The sequence below is a fragment of the Melanotaenia boesemani genome, chromosome 10 (genome assembly GCF_017639745.1).
Source record: "Melanotaenia boesemani isolate fMelBoe1 chromosome 10, fMelBoe1.pri, whole genome shotgun sequence".
NCBI lineage: Eukaryota > Metazoa > Chordata > Actinopteri > Atheriniformes > Melanotaeniidae > Melanotaenia > Melanotaenia boesemani.
Window position 1 is genome coordinate 22,282,281 of NC_055691.1, and position 15,463 is coordinate 22,297,743.

Here is a 15,463-nt window from a genome sequence, read left to right on the forward strand (position 1 = left end):
TAATAAATGTCATTGTACCAACAAACGAGTCAGGAGCACAGAGTTTTAAGGTTGGAAAGTTACATTGTGCGTCTTTAAATAATTGTTAAACTTTATATTCAACATTTTTTTCAGTTGACTTAAGCCTCATTTATGTTATGTGACAGAGCCGTTTGTTTGTCTGCTGCATCCTTTACATGCATATACCAGTATGTTTTCAGAGAGTTTGCAGATGGGTTAACAGACCTAACAAATGGAGCAGTACAAGTGGAAACTGTGGGGACAGTGTTGAGCAGTATATCTCACGCGCAACCACTGAAAATAACAAAGAAGGAGAAGCTGTGATGTATTTAATGACTGCACTGACCACCGCCGTTAACTGCTCTGCCTCTTTTCTCTTTGCATTGTCTCTTTCTGATAATGTGTATAGTTATAATCTCCTCCACTGTTGCCATGTTTGCTATTGCCTAAACTGCAGTAAGTGGTTGAGTTTTACTTGATAACCAATTTTAAAAAGGTATTGCTTTCTTTGGACAGGCTTTTGCTATTCCTCTCAATGATAGTGGATTTCTTATCCTGCTGCACTCTTCTCACTTCCTCACATATGATGGTAAGATCCAGAAATATAAAATACCCTACTGGTTGTTGCATTACACTTTTTTTATTGTTCAAATAGACATCTTCATATCAACCATATATATTTTTCAGATGCTAGTTCCAGTGCAGCGGAGGTCCTACAAGGCATTTTTGTGTTTCCTGACTCCCGAGTTGTAAGGGGAGGTGAGTTTAGCATATATTTTAACTTGGATATTTGTGATTGACCACACATCACCTATACCCTTTTCCAACCAAAATGGTTCCAGTGGTGGTGCTAGAACTAGTTCTAAGTTGGTTCTAACTAAGAACTGGTTTGGTTTTAACCAATTATTATTTCTTTCTTTGTCTCAGACACAAAATTTGGAAAGAGAAATTCAGGCATGCCATCTGAAGTCCTCCAGGTTCTACCTGTACTGAGTTATGTAGAGGCTGAAATTGAGAAAACACCTATGGACTCAAGTGAAGAACTGTGTGATGTGTTGACACAGCATATGCAGCGATTTGCCACATTGATAAACCCAGGACTGCCAATAAGTCCCTCACGGGAAGTCAGCATTTTTCCAGATCAGTATGATATAGCAGATGCTCACAAACATCTCTATTCGTTGCCTGAGTGGGCCACCAGGAGGTGGCAGAGTTTGAAATCATACTTGAACAAACCAGCCTCCTTTCAACTTCCATTATCCAAGGTTTCAGAAATCCTGATTGCTGGACAAGAGGAGAGAAGAGAAGACCTTGTTGATGATGTTTATATCTGTCTGTCTTCACCTGAGGAGGCACCAGCCAGGCCTGTTAGCACGGAGCTAGACAACCAAATATGTAACCAGCAGTCTCCTGTTAATGTTGAAACATCTGTGGACATTGGTATCTCAAGTGTTGAACCTCAAGTTGACCTATTATGTGCATCTCAGAATGTGGTGCAGGACAATTTGCGAGTTGGAGGTTTTACCAAAGACGAAGACAAATGCATTGACCCCACTGACTTAAACAAAAGTGACGATGCAGGGGCAAAAAGTTGCCTTTCTCCTACTTCTGAGGATCTTCCCACAGAGCTTATTGTTAGCATTACCTCAGCAGAGCGAACTGACATTGATGGAATAAGTGTTGTCAGTACTGTTTCAACACCAAAGCACAATGACCTTCAGTTTTGTGGTTTGCCAATCAGAGCAAAATTGCAAACTGCAGATTTGAACTCTTTTAGCGATGAGACTGACCAAACAAAAAAGGTTTTGGATTCTTCTAAGGCCACCAATCTCAGAGGAACAAAAAAGAGGAAATGGCGCAGAGGACGTTCCAAAGCACAGAAAAAGGCTCCTAGAGCACGTGCTGAGCCTCACAGTTTACAGTCAGTGTCAACACCAGTGGAGGTTGTCAGTTTAAACTGCAACACAGATGACTATGGCGAGGAATTGGATCAATCTCATTTGAGTAATCCTCCAGAAAGAAATTGGAGGAAATTTCAGCGGCGTAAGCGTAGATTTGGAAAACTATCATCAAAAAGTAAAAAAGTGAAATCCGTAACTGTTGCTTCAGCCGAGGTGAAAGAATCAGACCCCAGAAAGCAGACCTTGGAAAACACGGTTCTAATGGAACTTGAAGCTCTTCCTCTGAAAAAGAAAACTGAGCGCTGGGACCTCAAGCCAGTTATCAGCAATTGTGGAAGAATTTTGGTTCCTCATGGGTCTATAGATACTTCTGAGCAAGTTAAGTCTTTAAAAATTAAGCTCCAGGCTCTAATTGATCAGGGTCTTAAAAAAATGTTGAATGAATCTCCTGTGAATGATCCTGTTACATTCAAAATGGAGGAGGAGGCAAGGACTACTTCAGAGATGGCAATAGATGAAACTGGCGCCACAAAACCAACGGATGGCGGGAATCGTATTCAAAGTGTCCTTCCTGCTGATTCTGATAAGAGCATTTTAAGACCGTCAGAGCATACTGAAGGTTCAGTACCTTTGACTCTGGAGAATAATGCTACTTCTTCAAAGGATGATGACATGGATACTACTCAACCACCAGCAGTTCTGGAAAAACGAGTTGAAAATTTTTCTTCCAGAAAAGGTGAAAATCTTCTGAGTAGACTAAAATCTGCTCTTTCTAGACGAAAGAGAAAACCAGATTTCCATGTGACAGTAGAAAAGACTGAAAATACTGCCCAAGACGGTGAGGTCTGTCTCAAGAAGGCCAAAGGGGACTTTGATATTGAGCAAGTAATGTGTAGTAATGGAACTACTCAGACCACCAACGGTAGTGTCAAAGTTTCAAAGATGCCATCAGTCGACCCAGTTTTTGCATATGCCTTAGGCCTGACCCCTAGAAACAATCCAGATGAGGGTCAGAAAACGGAGGACCAGGCTGCACAGCAAACGAAAGATTTGGAGACAAAGGAGCCCATATCTCTAGAAAAGCAGCATCAGATCATACAAAAGCCTCTACCCATTTTCCCAAAGGGCATAAGGATTAAGACACTGAAAAAGCATCAAGGCATCTCTGCAGAAAACATAAAAAAGAAATGTAAGTCATATTTAAGAATTATGCAGACTATATTCATGTCATGGTATCCATAGTGTTGTGCATGATGTTTAACATAACTGTCCCTTTTCTTGACTCTTACTCCTTGCAACTATCAGCATCCTTCCTCTGGTCTTTGCTTAGTCTTTAGCAGCTCCTAATTTGCTTTTGGCTTTTGCTTGCTTGTGGTTTTCTGCTATTCTTACCAATGTGCATCCAATTTTGAAACAGTTCTTTGCTTTACATGTTGGTGATAAATTTCTAATAGTAATACAACGGTATATTTCATGTGCTTTCAGTGTGCTACTTTTTATCTTCACGCCGTTTCTCTTTTTTTCTCTTCTGTTTTGTCTTCACAGGGTGGTTGCATTTTCAAACTCCAGGTTGTGAAAAAGTCAAATACAATACCTGTATTAGGGATAATTGTGTCAGCAAGACTGTTAAGGGAAAAATGAAAACTGCTTGCTCATCTACAGATGCTTTGAACTTACTTGCTGACTTGGCACTCAGTGACAGTAATGACCAGGTTCCTCCACAACCAAAACCAGCATTTGAGAGAAAACCCGAGACAGGTTTGAAGAAGTGTGACCTTACAAAGGGTCTTACCAGTGCTGAACAAGAGTCAGTTCTTCATGCTCTGCTTAGACAGCCTGCTGCTATATCCATTCCACCTCTTGAGTCTCCATCACCAAGCTCACTTGTTGGAAACACTGATTTAGTTGGTTTGGTGTCTAAAGAACATGCTTACTCATTGCCCCCATCTTCCTCTCTACTGTTGGGTTTGCCAGGTACACCCTTCCAGGTACCACCATTATATGGTTCAACCAGACTGCTGCACCATCACCAGATAATGCATGGGGATGGAGTTCAAACACTACATCCTTCTGTCATTTATGAAGACATAAGTGAACACACAAGGACCTCAGACTACCTTCACAGGCACAAGCGACATTTCAAACACTCTCGTACCTTTGTTATGAAAGACGGATCTATCCAAGTCACAAAACAATGGCAAGAAAACTATGACTTTAATTTGGACAGCAGGTTCACAAGCGACCCAAAGGACAAAGTTGTCATTCGAGCTTTGCATGGGTATGTACATTGTGCACTCATTCATACCACAAATCTTAGCAATAAAGTGTTTTTGGTACGTTATCTCTGAATTTTACTTTATTACTGTGGTAAAATTGATATCAAGTTCAGATTACACTACATAATTTTGTATATTTGATATCTTTGACAGACCATGGGATTACTCCATTCGTGACACTGGTGAAGAAGTACGACTCATCTTCCACATCTGGATAGGCTTGTTTTATAGCCGATCAACAGCCAGGTTTTTTCAAGCAGACTCAAGTTTTATGCACCTGTGTTCAGAGGGGAACGATTCTTTGCTAATGGCCAGTGGACTGGAATTGGGCCTAGGTATCCCAGAGCCCAGGGCCAACACATCTGCTTCCTTCCCAAGTGAAACAAATACTTCAGTCCCTTTGGTTTCAAAAGCTATGGGCCTCAGCATAAACAACAACACTGTAGTGGAACCAGAACCTGTGGTTTTGGATTTATCACTGAAAAACTCCAATGCAGAACCTTCCATTTCAAACCCTCAAGTCAACTTAAAAGTGTCCTCTGTGTCCAATGAACCAACAGAACACGTTGAAACAATAGAGGCTCTAAAGGTACCAAAAGAGCGACAGGAGGCAAACACATTTCAGGTGTGGTTCTACTGTTACTATTACGTTAGATATTAACATGTCATGTTTTGTTTGTTTGCTTGTTTGTTTGTCTTTCCCCAAATATGTTTAGTTTTTAATTTTATAGCGCTCTTTGGCTAGCTTTAGTACAGAGTAATATGGTTATGATCACTGGCATAATTGAGTAACTTTTATTTAGCAGTTTTTAGTTTTACTTTTACGTTTTCAAGGTTAAGTTGTAGGTTGAATATGCCATTTTCTTCTAAAATGCTATAGTATTTAAATGTGACTATTGGTCTCACCTAAGCACACTGGTCTTGAGAGCAGTCAGTAGCTCTTGAAACCAAAAATATTGGGACCTCCTGCAATGGGTAGGAGATGGAAATGCAAATCTGCATTGGTTAGGTGGTTTGCAACTGGTTGACAATGAGTGTGCATGGCATCAATAACCTGGTAGTAAAATTTGCAAGTGATTTGCAACTGGTTGGCTATTGATTGAGTGCACTGTAACTAAATTTACACACTTATGCTAAAAGTAGGCAAGTGATGAGCAGTCAGCTGCAGACAGACTGAAACAAGTCAACATCTGTTTGGCAGCTTGTGTGTGCAATGTAAGGTGCCTCCAATCTCTTTCAACTAACTGCAAGAGGTTATTAGCAAAGAAGTTGGCACCATCCTTGGAAATTATAGGTGACTTTGGCAGCAAACAAACCATTTTTGCCACAGTACTAATGTTTCAAACTCGATACCGTTACTAAGAATGGTACTCAATACTATTTTCGAAAACAAAAATAAGAACACAATTCAAATAATACAATAAGAAAAGACATTAGCATTGTAAAATGGATGCAATATTTTAAAGCTCTATTATAGCCTCAAACCGCTCACTGTAGTGAAAAAATACAAAACTAAAAAACACTAGTTAGTATACGTAATAACATACGTGTCCTTTTCTTCACAATACTTGAGAACAGATCAATTAAGAATAGAATACACAAACTAGTTAAGATGCTCAACTTCTTATTAAAACAGTGATTAAAATTCACTTTAAAGAAGCCTGAAGATAAAGTTCACATATCCGACAGAAACCTGGTCCATATAAATGTACTCAGCAATAATCCTATCAAGTTTTTGTCCATCTGGTGATGTGGCCTGTATGTCAGGTGATCAAAGAGTGCTGGTACGGTGGGTTGTGTTTGTGGTTGTTACGGTGTAGCTGGTGGTCCCTGTTCTCTCAGCCTCAGCCTGGGACTATAAGTTATGGGCATGACAGTCAAATACAAACAATTTAGTTATGTAAGCCTGGCACCAAACCTATATCACTGTAACTATGGATGCTAGGCATGACCTTCGACTTGATTTTGTAAATTCAATGTTTTGTTTTTTTTGTTTTTTTTTTAGCCAAGACCAGTGTTTGGTGGAAAATATAGGCACGTTGTGCAATTAGATCATTGTAAGGTGCTGAGAGAGGAGCAAAGATATGCAGCCATTTAGTTCACTTACTGTATGTTGATGGTCATGGTTGACCATGGCACCTCAATATTTATATGTTTAAAGAGCAACTTACTTACCTTTTGATACTCCATGTATAATTCTGAGTGACAGTCTAAAGAACACATTCATACTTTCCTTCAGGTTTTAGATGTTTCCTTGCTGCTACACAATTAATTCAAGTGCGATGGTTCTCCAACAGCCATTTATGAATTTTTCCACAAGACTGTTAATTACCCATTATTTGAATCAGGGTGTGTTGGAGCAGGAAAACATTGAAAGCTTGCAGGAAACCAGCCCTCGAGCGCTGAAGTTGCTGGTCTTTGCTTTAGCTACATTGCTACCAGAGGTGACATTGCACGTGCCAATAGTCATTTTCACTGGCTAGTGCTCAGTTAGTCAAGACTGTCAAATTAAGCTTCTGTACGGTTAGATATGAAATAGTAATGATGCTGTTGCTGTTTTGGATCTACACCAAAATGTAAATAACAAAAAGAGCAACAGCATAAATAAAAATTAATGTTGGGGTGGTTTTTGCGTGTCTAGAAGAAGATTTGATATGTATCGTGTGAAGTACATTTTTTCCCCCATCTGACCTTATAAAAATCAAAACATTGTAGAGCCTAATTTATCAACTTCAAATAAGTCATTTGAAATGTGTCATATTCACTTTTTTTTACAGCTTTTCAGTTATATTAAAGACACACTATTATTAAATTTAATGAATGTGTGTAAAATGTTATTTTAATACCATTTATCTTGTCTTTTCCAGTGTGAAAAGAAGATTGTGGATTCCTCAGAGACTCTCAGTGAGGTGAATGATGTTAGAAACATCCAGGAAAGTATAAAGAATGATCATCACCAAACAGCTGTTTGCTCAGATCACACTGGTTATCCATCTTATGAGGATGACAGGTCAGTCTTTCCTCTACAAGAAGAGATGCCAAGTGTACCATTTGAGCCAGGAGCAGATCAAGAAGTACTAGATATTGGGCCGGTGCTAGATGGATGCAACCAAGATTTCACTCTTATGACTGATGGTACAGAACATTCAGACTCTACAGGGAAGAGTCTGGTGGAAAAAGATGGAAGGGATTTGTCTAAATCTCTGACAGAGGTTGACTTCAGCACTAAGGAAAATGATGTGGTCTATTCAGACAAGAATGATTATCCAAAATCCAAAGTTCATAAAAGCCATGCAATGACAAACAACCAATGTCTGGAAGACCATATAGATCCTTCGCCAGAGGTGATTCACACTGATAATGATTCTGCTAACAAAGAATCTGATATTTGTAGCAGAAATTTTCTGGAAAATAAAAAGCTGTTGTCACAGGAGGAATGTCAAGCAGTTTCCCCAGATCAGACTGATCATCTAAATGGAGCTGTCAATTGTACCTCATCTGAAGGTACACAGTTGGAAGATGATCACTTGAGAGAAAATGGACTTGTTAAGAAAGAGAGTTCCATTTCTGCTGATGAAGTTGACAGTGTTTTGAAGAATCAGCCATTACCCAAGATGTGTGATAGTCCAGTAAAAGATAACTGCTTTTCAGAGTACAGTCATCAAGCCAAAAAGGTTGAGCTGCTACCTCCAGAAAACACCGAAAACGAAGCCTGTGAAAGCCTTTGTGTGGATCCCAACTCTCTGAAAGATCAAAGTCCCATTTCAGATGCTCCTGACACACCATCAGAGCTTGTTCCTGGTGAATCTGAATCTAAAGAAAATTTAGAGAATATTCATCAAGTAGATAAGCCACTCTTTGAGAAGCCAGCATTACCTAAATCTGATGAAAGTCTGACTTCATTTGATAGCTCTCAGATAGGCTTATCTTCTCCCCAAACAAAAGACAGTGCTGAAATGAGAAATGAAAAACAAGTATCAGACTTTAATTCTGATCCAAACAGTATAAAAAATGCAGGTCAGGAAACCAAGTCAAGTGAGAGAGAGGAAAACACTGAGAAAGCAACTGAAAAAGAACTGTTGATAGACCAGTCTGATTCACCCAAGTCTAAGGTCATCAACAGCCATGAAAATGACCTGTCATTTACAAAAGAAACCGATCTAAAAAAAGATGCAATAAATGAGGCGTTGAACAATAGTTGGGGTAGAGTTGTAACTCCATTCACTGGCGTTGACACCTCTGGAGTGCATGTGGTACAACCACAAGATGATGTTTTGGAAGCTGTTAAGGGCCAGGAAGCCATACCATTTATCGGTGAAACTACCAGCCCTGTAACTGTCCAGCCAAATGAGGTGTGTAGTACATCTCAAATTTGTGGTAAAGAAGCAGAACAGTCCTCTCTCAAAATACCACTTCTTGATTTAAATGAAACTCATGAACTCAGAAGCATGTTTGACAGTAGCTGTCCTACTCCAACTATTGATGAAAGACCACTTGAGTATATGTCATATTCAAGCCCTAGCAGCAGCACTCATGCTGACATTACTCAAAAATGTCCTAGCAGAAGCTCAATGCCTGTTCGTGATGAGCTGCCTTGTGAGCAAAAGCTTCAACCTTCTACATTTAACACTAATCAAAGTCTCAATCAAGGGCTTGATCCTGATCTCGAACTAAGGACTCTTAGAGTTCTACAAAGTATCAAGTACATTGCCATTTCAAAACACATGAACATTTCCAGTCAGATTGAAACAAACATCAAGAAAAAGTCTCTTGATCAAAAGTGCAGAAGGAAGTCCATCCCCACTTCCTTGGCATCAAGCAAGACTCCAAATGACCTTAAGAACAAGAAAATAAATGATAAAAAGACCGTAAACTCACAAGATCGACACCCCAAACCATCAGATAACATTCCTTCATTATCTTGTGAATTGGAGAAAGTACTCGATGTAGAGTTGTTACTTAAGAATACAAACTCATCAATTCCCCCACACCATCTTGGGAGTGCTGATCAACTGGAAATTTCTGTAGGGACAAATTGTCATCTCTCCAGATCTTTTGTCTCTACTCAGGGTTTGCAAGAAGAGCATAAAACATCACAATCTAGCATAATCTTACATAATGAGTACCGACCATACAGTCAGCGTCCTGTCATGGCAGTAAAACCATCTAAGAGTGATGAAAGTCAGGCACCTTGCTTTTCTAAAGATGTAGATGTCAAAACTAACTCTCGAAGTAAACTGACCAATGATGTGAAAGTAAAACACTCCACATCCAGTTTCAAGCTCTTGGAGATGAAAGACAATTCAGAAGGAAATTCTGATGCTATAAATTGTAACCAAGACCCCCGTGAGCTTTCTTCCAAAAACACTTGGTTATCGAATGTTAGTTGCAGTAAATCTAACACAGATGGAAGTAGATACGCTCTTCTAGAGTCTCCACAACAGTACCAGGGAAGAAGCTTTTCAAAATCTCTGTCTTCACATCCATCTAAGCAACCTTTTGAATCTGCTGTAAGTTGCCCTGAATTTGTGAGTGGAAAACAAGCTTTCTTGAGATACAGTTTAAATGAGACAGTTGAGCACACAGCTGAAGAAATGAAAGAGGAAGAGAGCTCAGACAAGTCATATATGTATCATAAAGATGATGGCATAAGCAAAGATGGGCATATTCTTGGACCTCGAAGCTCACTTGTATGTACAGTCTTTAATAACAATGAGCAAAGATCTTGCACTTTGCTAGAACAGCTTTCTCGAAGGTGCATACAGGATGACCTAACTCAAGCGTCACTAGAACAAGAGTCACTCATCTTCTCCGAACAAATAAAAAACCTTTTGAAAAAGAATACAAGAGGACCCACATGCCAGCAAAATACTCATGTCAAATGCACCAGTCCTATGACTGTCAACTTCTGCTGCTTAGAGGAACAGGAGGATTCTCTGGATTTCCTGGACACCTCACTTGTTGGACAAATAATAAAGGTAGACATGTCCGATAGGAAAGACCTGGCAAATGCCACAGAGGAAGACAAGTTGTTGCAACCTCAAGATGCAGGAAACCCAATGGAACATGCTGGAATTTCTGGTGTGACTGCAGAATGTGCTAAGCTCTATGAAGCAAAGATGCATGATGTCTGTTCAGTCAAAAAGACCCCATACAGGCATAAGGGCTGGAGGGTAGATCGAGTTCACCCAAAGACTCAACCAAATAACCCATTTGACTTCTGTGGTCAAATGAAGAAAGAACTGGATGAGACCTTCCGGACTAATCTGAATGCAGTTGTGAAGAAATCCTGTAAGACAAAGTACAGATTCCACATATTAATGACGTCAGATGATGCCTTCTTTGAAGAAACAAAGGTAGGTTAAGTTTTTAAGAAACTTTCACTGTCATGTTTGGTTGTACAGTCATGTAAAAAAAGGAAGTGCTTTACACAGAAACAGTTGAATTCCTGCTTTCTCTTCATAGTGGTATTTATTCTTATTTGCAGTTTGGTTTATTAGTTCTATGAATAATAAGTTGAGTTCAGTGCAAAAACTGTATTAACCAAGAGTCAAATCTTTCCTCGTGTAAAGGGATCCAGTTTTACGTAGTCCTATTTCATGCATTGTCTCACTACATTTATTATTTGTAGTGTCATATAATAAAAATGTTGCACAGCCTTTTAATCACTATTTATATATTTGTAGTTTCGAATTACACAATATGTTATTGCTAAAGTAGTGTTAGATGTACCATTGGTAAATGGTTTTAAAAAATTGGGTTGTTTCTTTTTTTCTTTTCTTTTTTTTTCCAAGGCACATTTAGAAGCTGCGGGCCATACTGCTGTACAACCGGCTGAATTCTTCATTGGCCAGGACAATTCTTCATCTCTATTCATCATTCTGAGAAATGAAGATATTGAAGAGCACATTTGCAAGGTAATGGATTAGTTAGAATAGCAGATCACAGGATTTTGAATGATGATGGTCATGATTTATGGCTGTGCTCTCTGGTATTTAGATACCACACTTGCTCCAGCTGAAGATGTCACCAGGTGTGCAGTTTGCTGGGATTGATGAACCAGATGATGTTGTGAACCTCACACATCAGGAGCTCTTCACCCGGGGTGGATATATAATGTTTGACAGAGCAGTACTGGAGCCCTTCAGCCTTTGTATGTTTAGTTAACTAAATGCCATCATTTCTTTATGTTTGAGATAGTCATGAGGGCAAGTAATCATAGTTTAACTCATTGCCTCAACTTTGTACATACACATAGGCAACATGAAAAAAATATCTGAAATCTTGCAAGAGCTAAGCAGAAAGGGGAAATGGAGATGGATGCTACACTACAGAGACAGCCGCCACCTGAAAGAAAATGCGAGGTAGGTGTCGGTTCTGTAAATCTATTTTATATCACTCACTTCTCTATCTGAAAGTTCACACCAGTTTTATGACTATTACCTCCACCCGGACAGGTTATGTTTTTGGTGGCGTTGGTTTGTCTGTTTGTTAGTAACATAACTAAAAGAGTTATTTTTGATCAAATTTTCAGCACATCTCAGAAATGGAAGAAGTGATTAAATTTTGGGGGTGATCCGGTGTTCATTTCAATAACATTTCATCCTACCCATCAAGAGGTCCTGCCTTTGCCTTCTATTAATGCACATATCACGAAAAAGTAGTTAAAGATCATTAATCTACAAATAAATGGATTAATGATCTTTAACTATTTATGACTGCACAAAACTGTGAAATGTGTGGAAAAATATGCACAATGTTCTGTTCTGATAGTGTAGCACAGATCAACAGATAAACCTATAAATTCAACCTGCGGTAGCACGTTCAACCAGTTTGCACGTTTTGACAGTACCCTGGATCACCTCCTGGATCCAGGAATTTTTTTAAAGGATTCTTTACTACGGGGAGATAAGGATAGTTTTGCTATTAGAGCTTTTAACTCAAAAAGTTTGTGCTTACTAGACTTACTAGAATGTAGCCAAGGTTAACGGGTACTCTAAGTTCATCTCACTTCAAATTAATATTTCCAAAACATAAAAAAATCCATCTCAAGATGGCTTCTTATGGGAAATTGTTTAACTTATAGAGGAACAAACCAAACAAAAAAGAATAAGGCAGATATTCAATTATGAGAAAGGTGTTGGTCCACTAAAGATATAATTTATGGTTCTACATTTGTTTCTATTTATCTCACTGTTAAAGATGCCCTACAGGACTTTTCAATTTTCTCATCCCCCTATTGTCTGCATCCATCTTGCATCCTACTTGTACTGTGATCTCTCTTCAGCCATCAAAAGACAGTTTTGATTCTTGTTCTGTCTCTTTCTTTCGTTTCCGTTCTTCCTCCGATAATGTCTTCTTGCGTTTCTTTGCTCAATCAGTCATGGTGCGTGTTCAAAACGGTCGGTGTGTTTATATCCGTTTGCTACTGCGTTAAGCAGAAACTCGGCTGCAACGTCACACAGCATCCCGGATGAAAAAGTTGTCTTTGTCTATAATATGTAGACGTGTGTTTGCAGAACAGTTCAGAACCTTGCTGGACCCTAAGCTCCTTTTACATCTTTAATGATTTAGGAACAAGGGACGGTTCTCAAATTTAACTGAAGACACCGAGATTCAGTCACCCAGACCACAGTTGGATGTGGTTTGACTGTACTAATTTATACAAATTTGTTTCTACCTAGCTTTATCAAACTCCTTCCAGACATACACTACAACGATCCATACCATGTCATGTTGCACTTGGTCTGCTGTTAAATGGCAGCTGCCTCTGGGGTCCCACAAGAAAACTACGCTTTGTAGAATTCCTTTATTAGCTTGACAGTTCCCTTCACCTCAGGTGTCCACCTCCTGGTTTGGGGGGTTGCTTTCACAAATAGCATCAACTACCAGATCAGCTATAACGACTTCCAAGACTGCATATTTCAATTTTATGTTCCCAGACTGTTTTGGAAAGTTGAAAAATATTTACCAGTAAGGGAATTGAGGATCTCCTTGACCGGAGCCTCTCCCAAAGATTCAGGGTACACCTTTACTTGGTGTGTTGGTGCACTGAACCTGCTAAGTAGAACAGGCTGAAAAAGTCTTCTTAGTAACTCAAACAGCATTGTATTTAAAAATACTGCTAACATCATGATATTAGATATCACTAAATAGCTTAAGTTGACATGTGTATAACTTGGCAGGCTGGAGTTGTTGTATTAACACGCTAAGGACCAGCAGCATGTACAGTCACTGTTCTAGCTCAGCAGTGTACACTGAATTATAACTTTCTGTGATGTTCACTTTTTTAATTGATCCGAAAACTGACACTACACTGACTTAAGCCTCTTTAAACATTTTTGCAATTATTTTTTATATCAATTGATTATCCTCTCTGTGTTAAAACGCTGCCTATCTGAACATTACGTTTGTGCTTCCCAAATCCAGGTTGAGTGCAAAGGCAAATGAGAAGAAACACTTCCTGCACTGGGGACAAGATGCTGGAATACTGGAAGTGTTGCCATACCATGAGTGCGACCTGATGTCAAAAGATCAGCCTGATTATCTGACATGCTTGCTCCGACTGCAAGTCCAGAATATATCATCTCGTCATACAGTTTTTATAACTGGTGAGACACGACTGTACTAAAATTCATATTTATCTGTGGTAAAAGCGACTTTCCCCATATACCAACTTTCTCCATATACCATTATAGTTCGGGTATGTTTCAAAGGTCTAGTCCGTAAGATTTTGTAAACATCTGTAATATACTCTTCAACTTTAATAAGTCACACTTTAACCAGGAGTTAGAGGTATATCCCAAACCATCAAATCTAAGGACAGTAATGCATTCAAACATATAGACATAGACAATGTTTGCTAGGGGTCAAACTGTCCATAATAAAGGTGACTTTTAACACTTGGTTATAGAAGATGTCAATCTGAATGGTCACAGCCTTTGAAACTGTAAAAATATTTGTCATAAATCCATATTTTTGTGCCAGAAAAATTTATTGGCACAAAATGACCATGAAGACATGCATCACTACATTACTGGATTGCGTCTGATTAAGCTTGTGCAGTATGTACAAAAATTAATGTTTTTATTCTTTCTACAGATACAACAGACAGTGCCTTTGAGAAGAATGGGATTTTGACAATGACTCTGAACACTTTTTTGACAAAGACTTTGAGTGAAACCTTTACAGTCTGACCAAAAAGGTCAAGTGGGCTGACTCAAGTTCGCAAATTTATGCACAAAACAATCACACTCTAAATGAGAAAGGAAACCAGTCACTAGTAATGGTTATTTAAAAATGCTACATCTGCTGTTTTTTGCTAGCACATTTAACAGTTAAGCTTTGAATTATTATTGATTTATAGTTTGAAAAATATTTGGCTATTATGTTCATTTGTAGACCTAGTCATAGTTCAGTTAAGGGATAGAGAAAAAATCACCAATACTGGCAGCTGTGCTATTTTAACACATTTTATATTATAATGTATTTTTGTTGTAAATTATATTGTAAATCTGTTTAAAAGTGATTTTTGACATTATACATATTTGTTCTCATAATTGTGACTATATTTTTTGCAACAAATAAATAAAGCTAAGTTAGGCTGTTTTCTAGTGTTACATATTTAAAAGCTGCTACTGTACAGCGACTCTTAACTCTTTTATGCACAACTGTTAGTAAATGTAAAATATTTCAAGTTTTGCTGATGCAACAAAATACCTGAAAATAAAGATTTCTTTCATACTGTGTTCTTCAATGCTTAACGAGGGTCCACCTAGTTTGGACCACTTGCACATTGTCATTTCAGTGCATAAAAAGAAAAAGACTAAATTATTCATTTCAAGTTCAGTCATCTAGAAGTCTTAAACCACCACCATGTGCAGCCATTTATAGAAATGTGGAAATATAAATAGAAATTAAATATAAGATAAACAGTTTATACAATTCTAATAAGTTGGAAACCCCATATTTGGTTCAACCAATTTTATTCTTCAACACAGCCTGAACCCTTTTTGACAAGCTTTCTTGTAATTTAAATAGTCTTCAGGAATTGTTATCTAGGCTACTTGGGGGACTTTTTAAAGCTGTAGCACTCTGTAATCAATAATGTGTAATGTCCAATAAATAACATCAGTTACAATTAATAATGTACTATAATTAACAGACAGCAGTTGTCTATTAATGTGTTTGTTCTTTATGTATTTTAGATTCAAGTCTCCTAATGCCCAAAATATCTGAATTGTCCAGCAGGCCAAAGCCAGGAAATTCTATTCCAATGTTAGAGAA

At 38.4% G+C, this 15,463-nt stretch overlaps 1 protein-coding gene across 2 annotated transcripts in view; it reads left to right on the plus strand.

Moving 5' to 3' along the window:
• Positions 1 to 14,920, plus strand: part of tasor2 (transcription activation suppressor family member 2) — a 21,223-nt gene extending 6,303 nt beyond the window's left edge. The window contains exons 13-23 of one of the 2 annotated variants that reach the window (XM_041997843.1): positions 517 to 589; positions 688 to 759; positions 928 to 3,090; positions 3,447 to 4,179; positions 4,331 to 4,802; positions 7,045 to 10,533; positions 10,972 to 11,094; positions 11,177 to 11,330; positions 11,436 to 11,541; positions 13,607 to 13,788; positions 14,279 to 14,920. In XM_041997843.1, coding sequence (XP_041853777.1) covers positions 517 to 589; positions 688 to 759; positions 928 to 3,090; positions 3,447 to 4,179; positions 4,331 to 4,802; positions 7,045 to 10,533; positions 10,972 to 11,094; positions 11,177 to 11,330; positions 11,436 to 11,541; positions 13,607 to 13,788; positions 14,279 to 14,373 — 7,662 coding nt within the window. In that variant the 3' untranslated portion in view covers positions 14,374 to 14,920. The remainder of the gene's footprint in view (positions 1 to 516; positions 590 to 687; positions 760 to 927; positions 3,091 to 3,446; positions 4,180 to 4,330; positions 4,803 to 7,044; positions 10,534 to 10,971; positions 11,095 to 11,176; positions 11,331 to 11,435; positions 11,542 to 13,606; positions 13,789 to 14,278) is intronic. The other variant, XM_041997844.1, reaches the window with a different exon arrangement.
• The last annotated feature ends 543 nt before the right edge of the window (positions 14,921 to 15,463 follow it).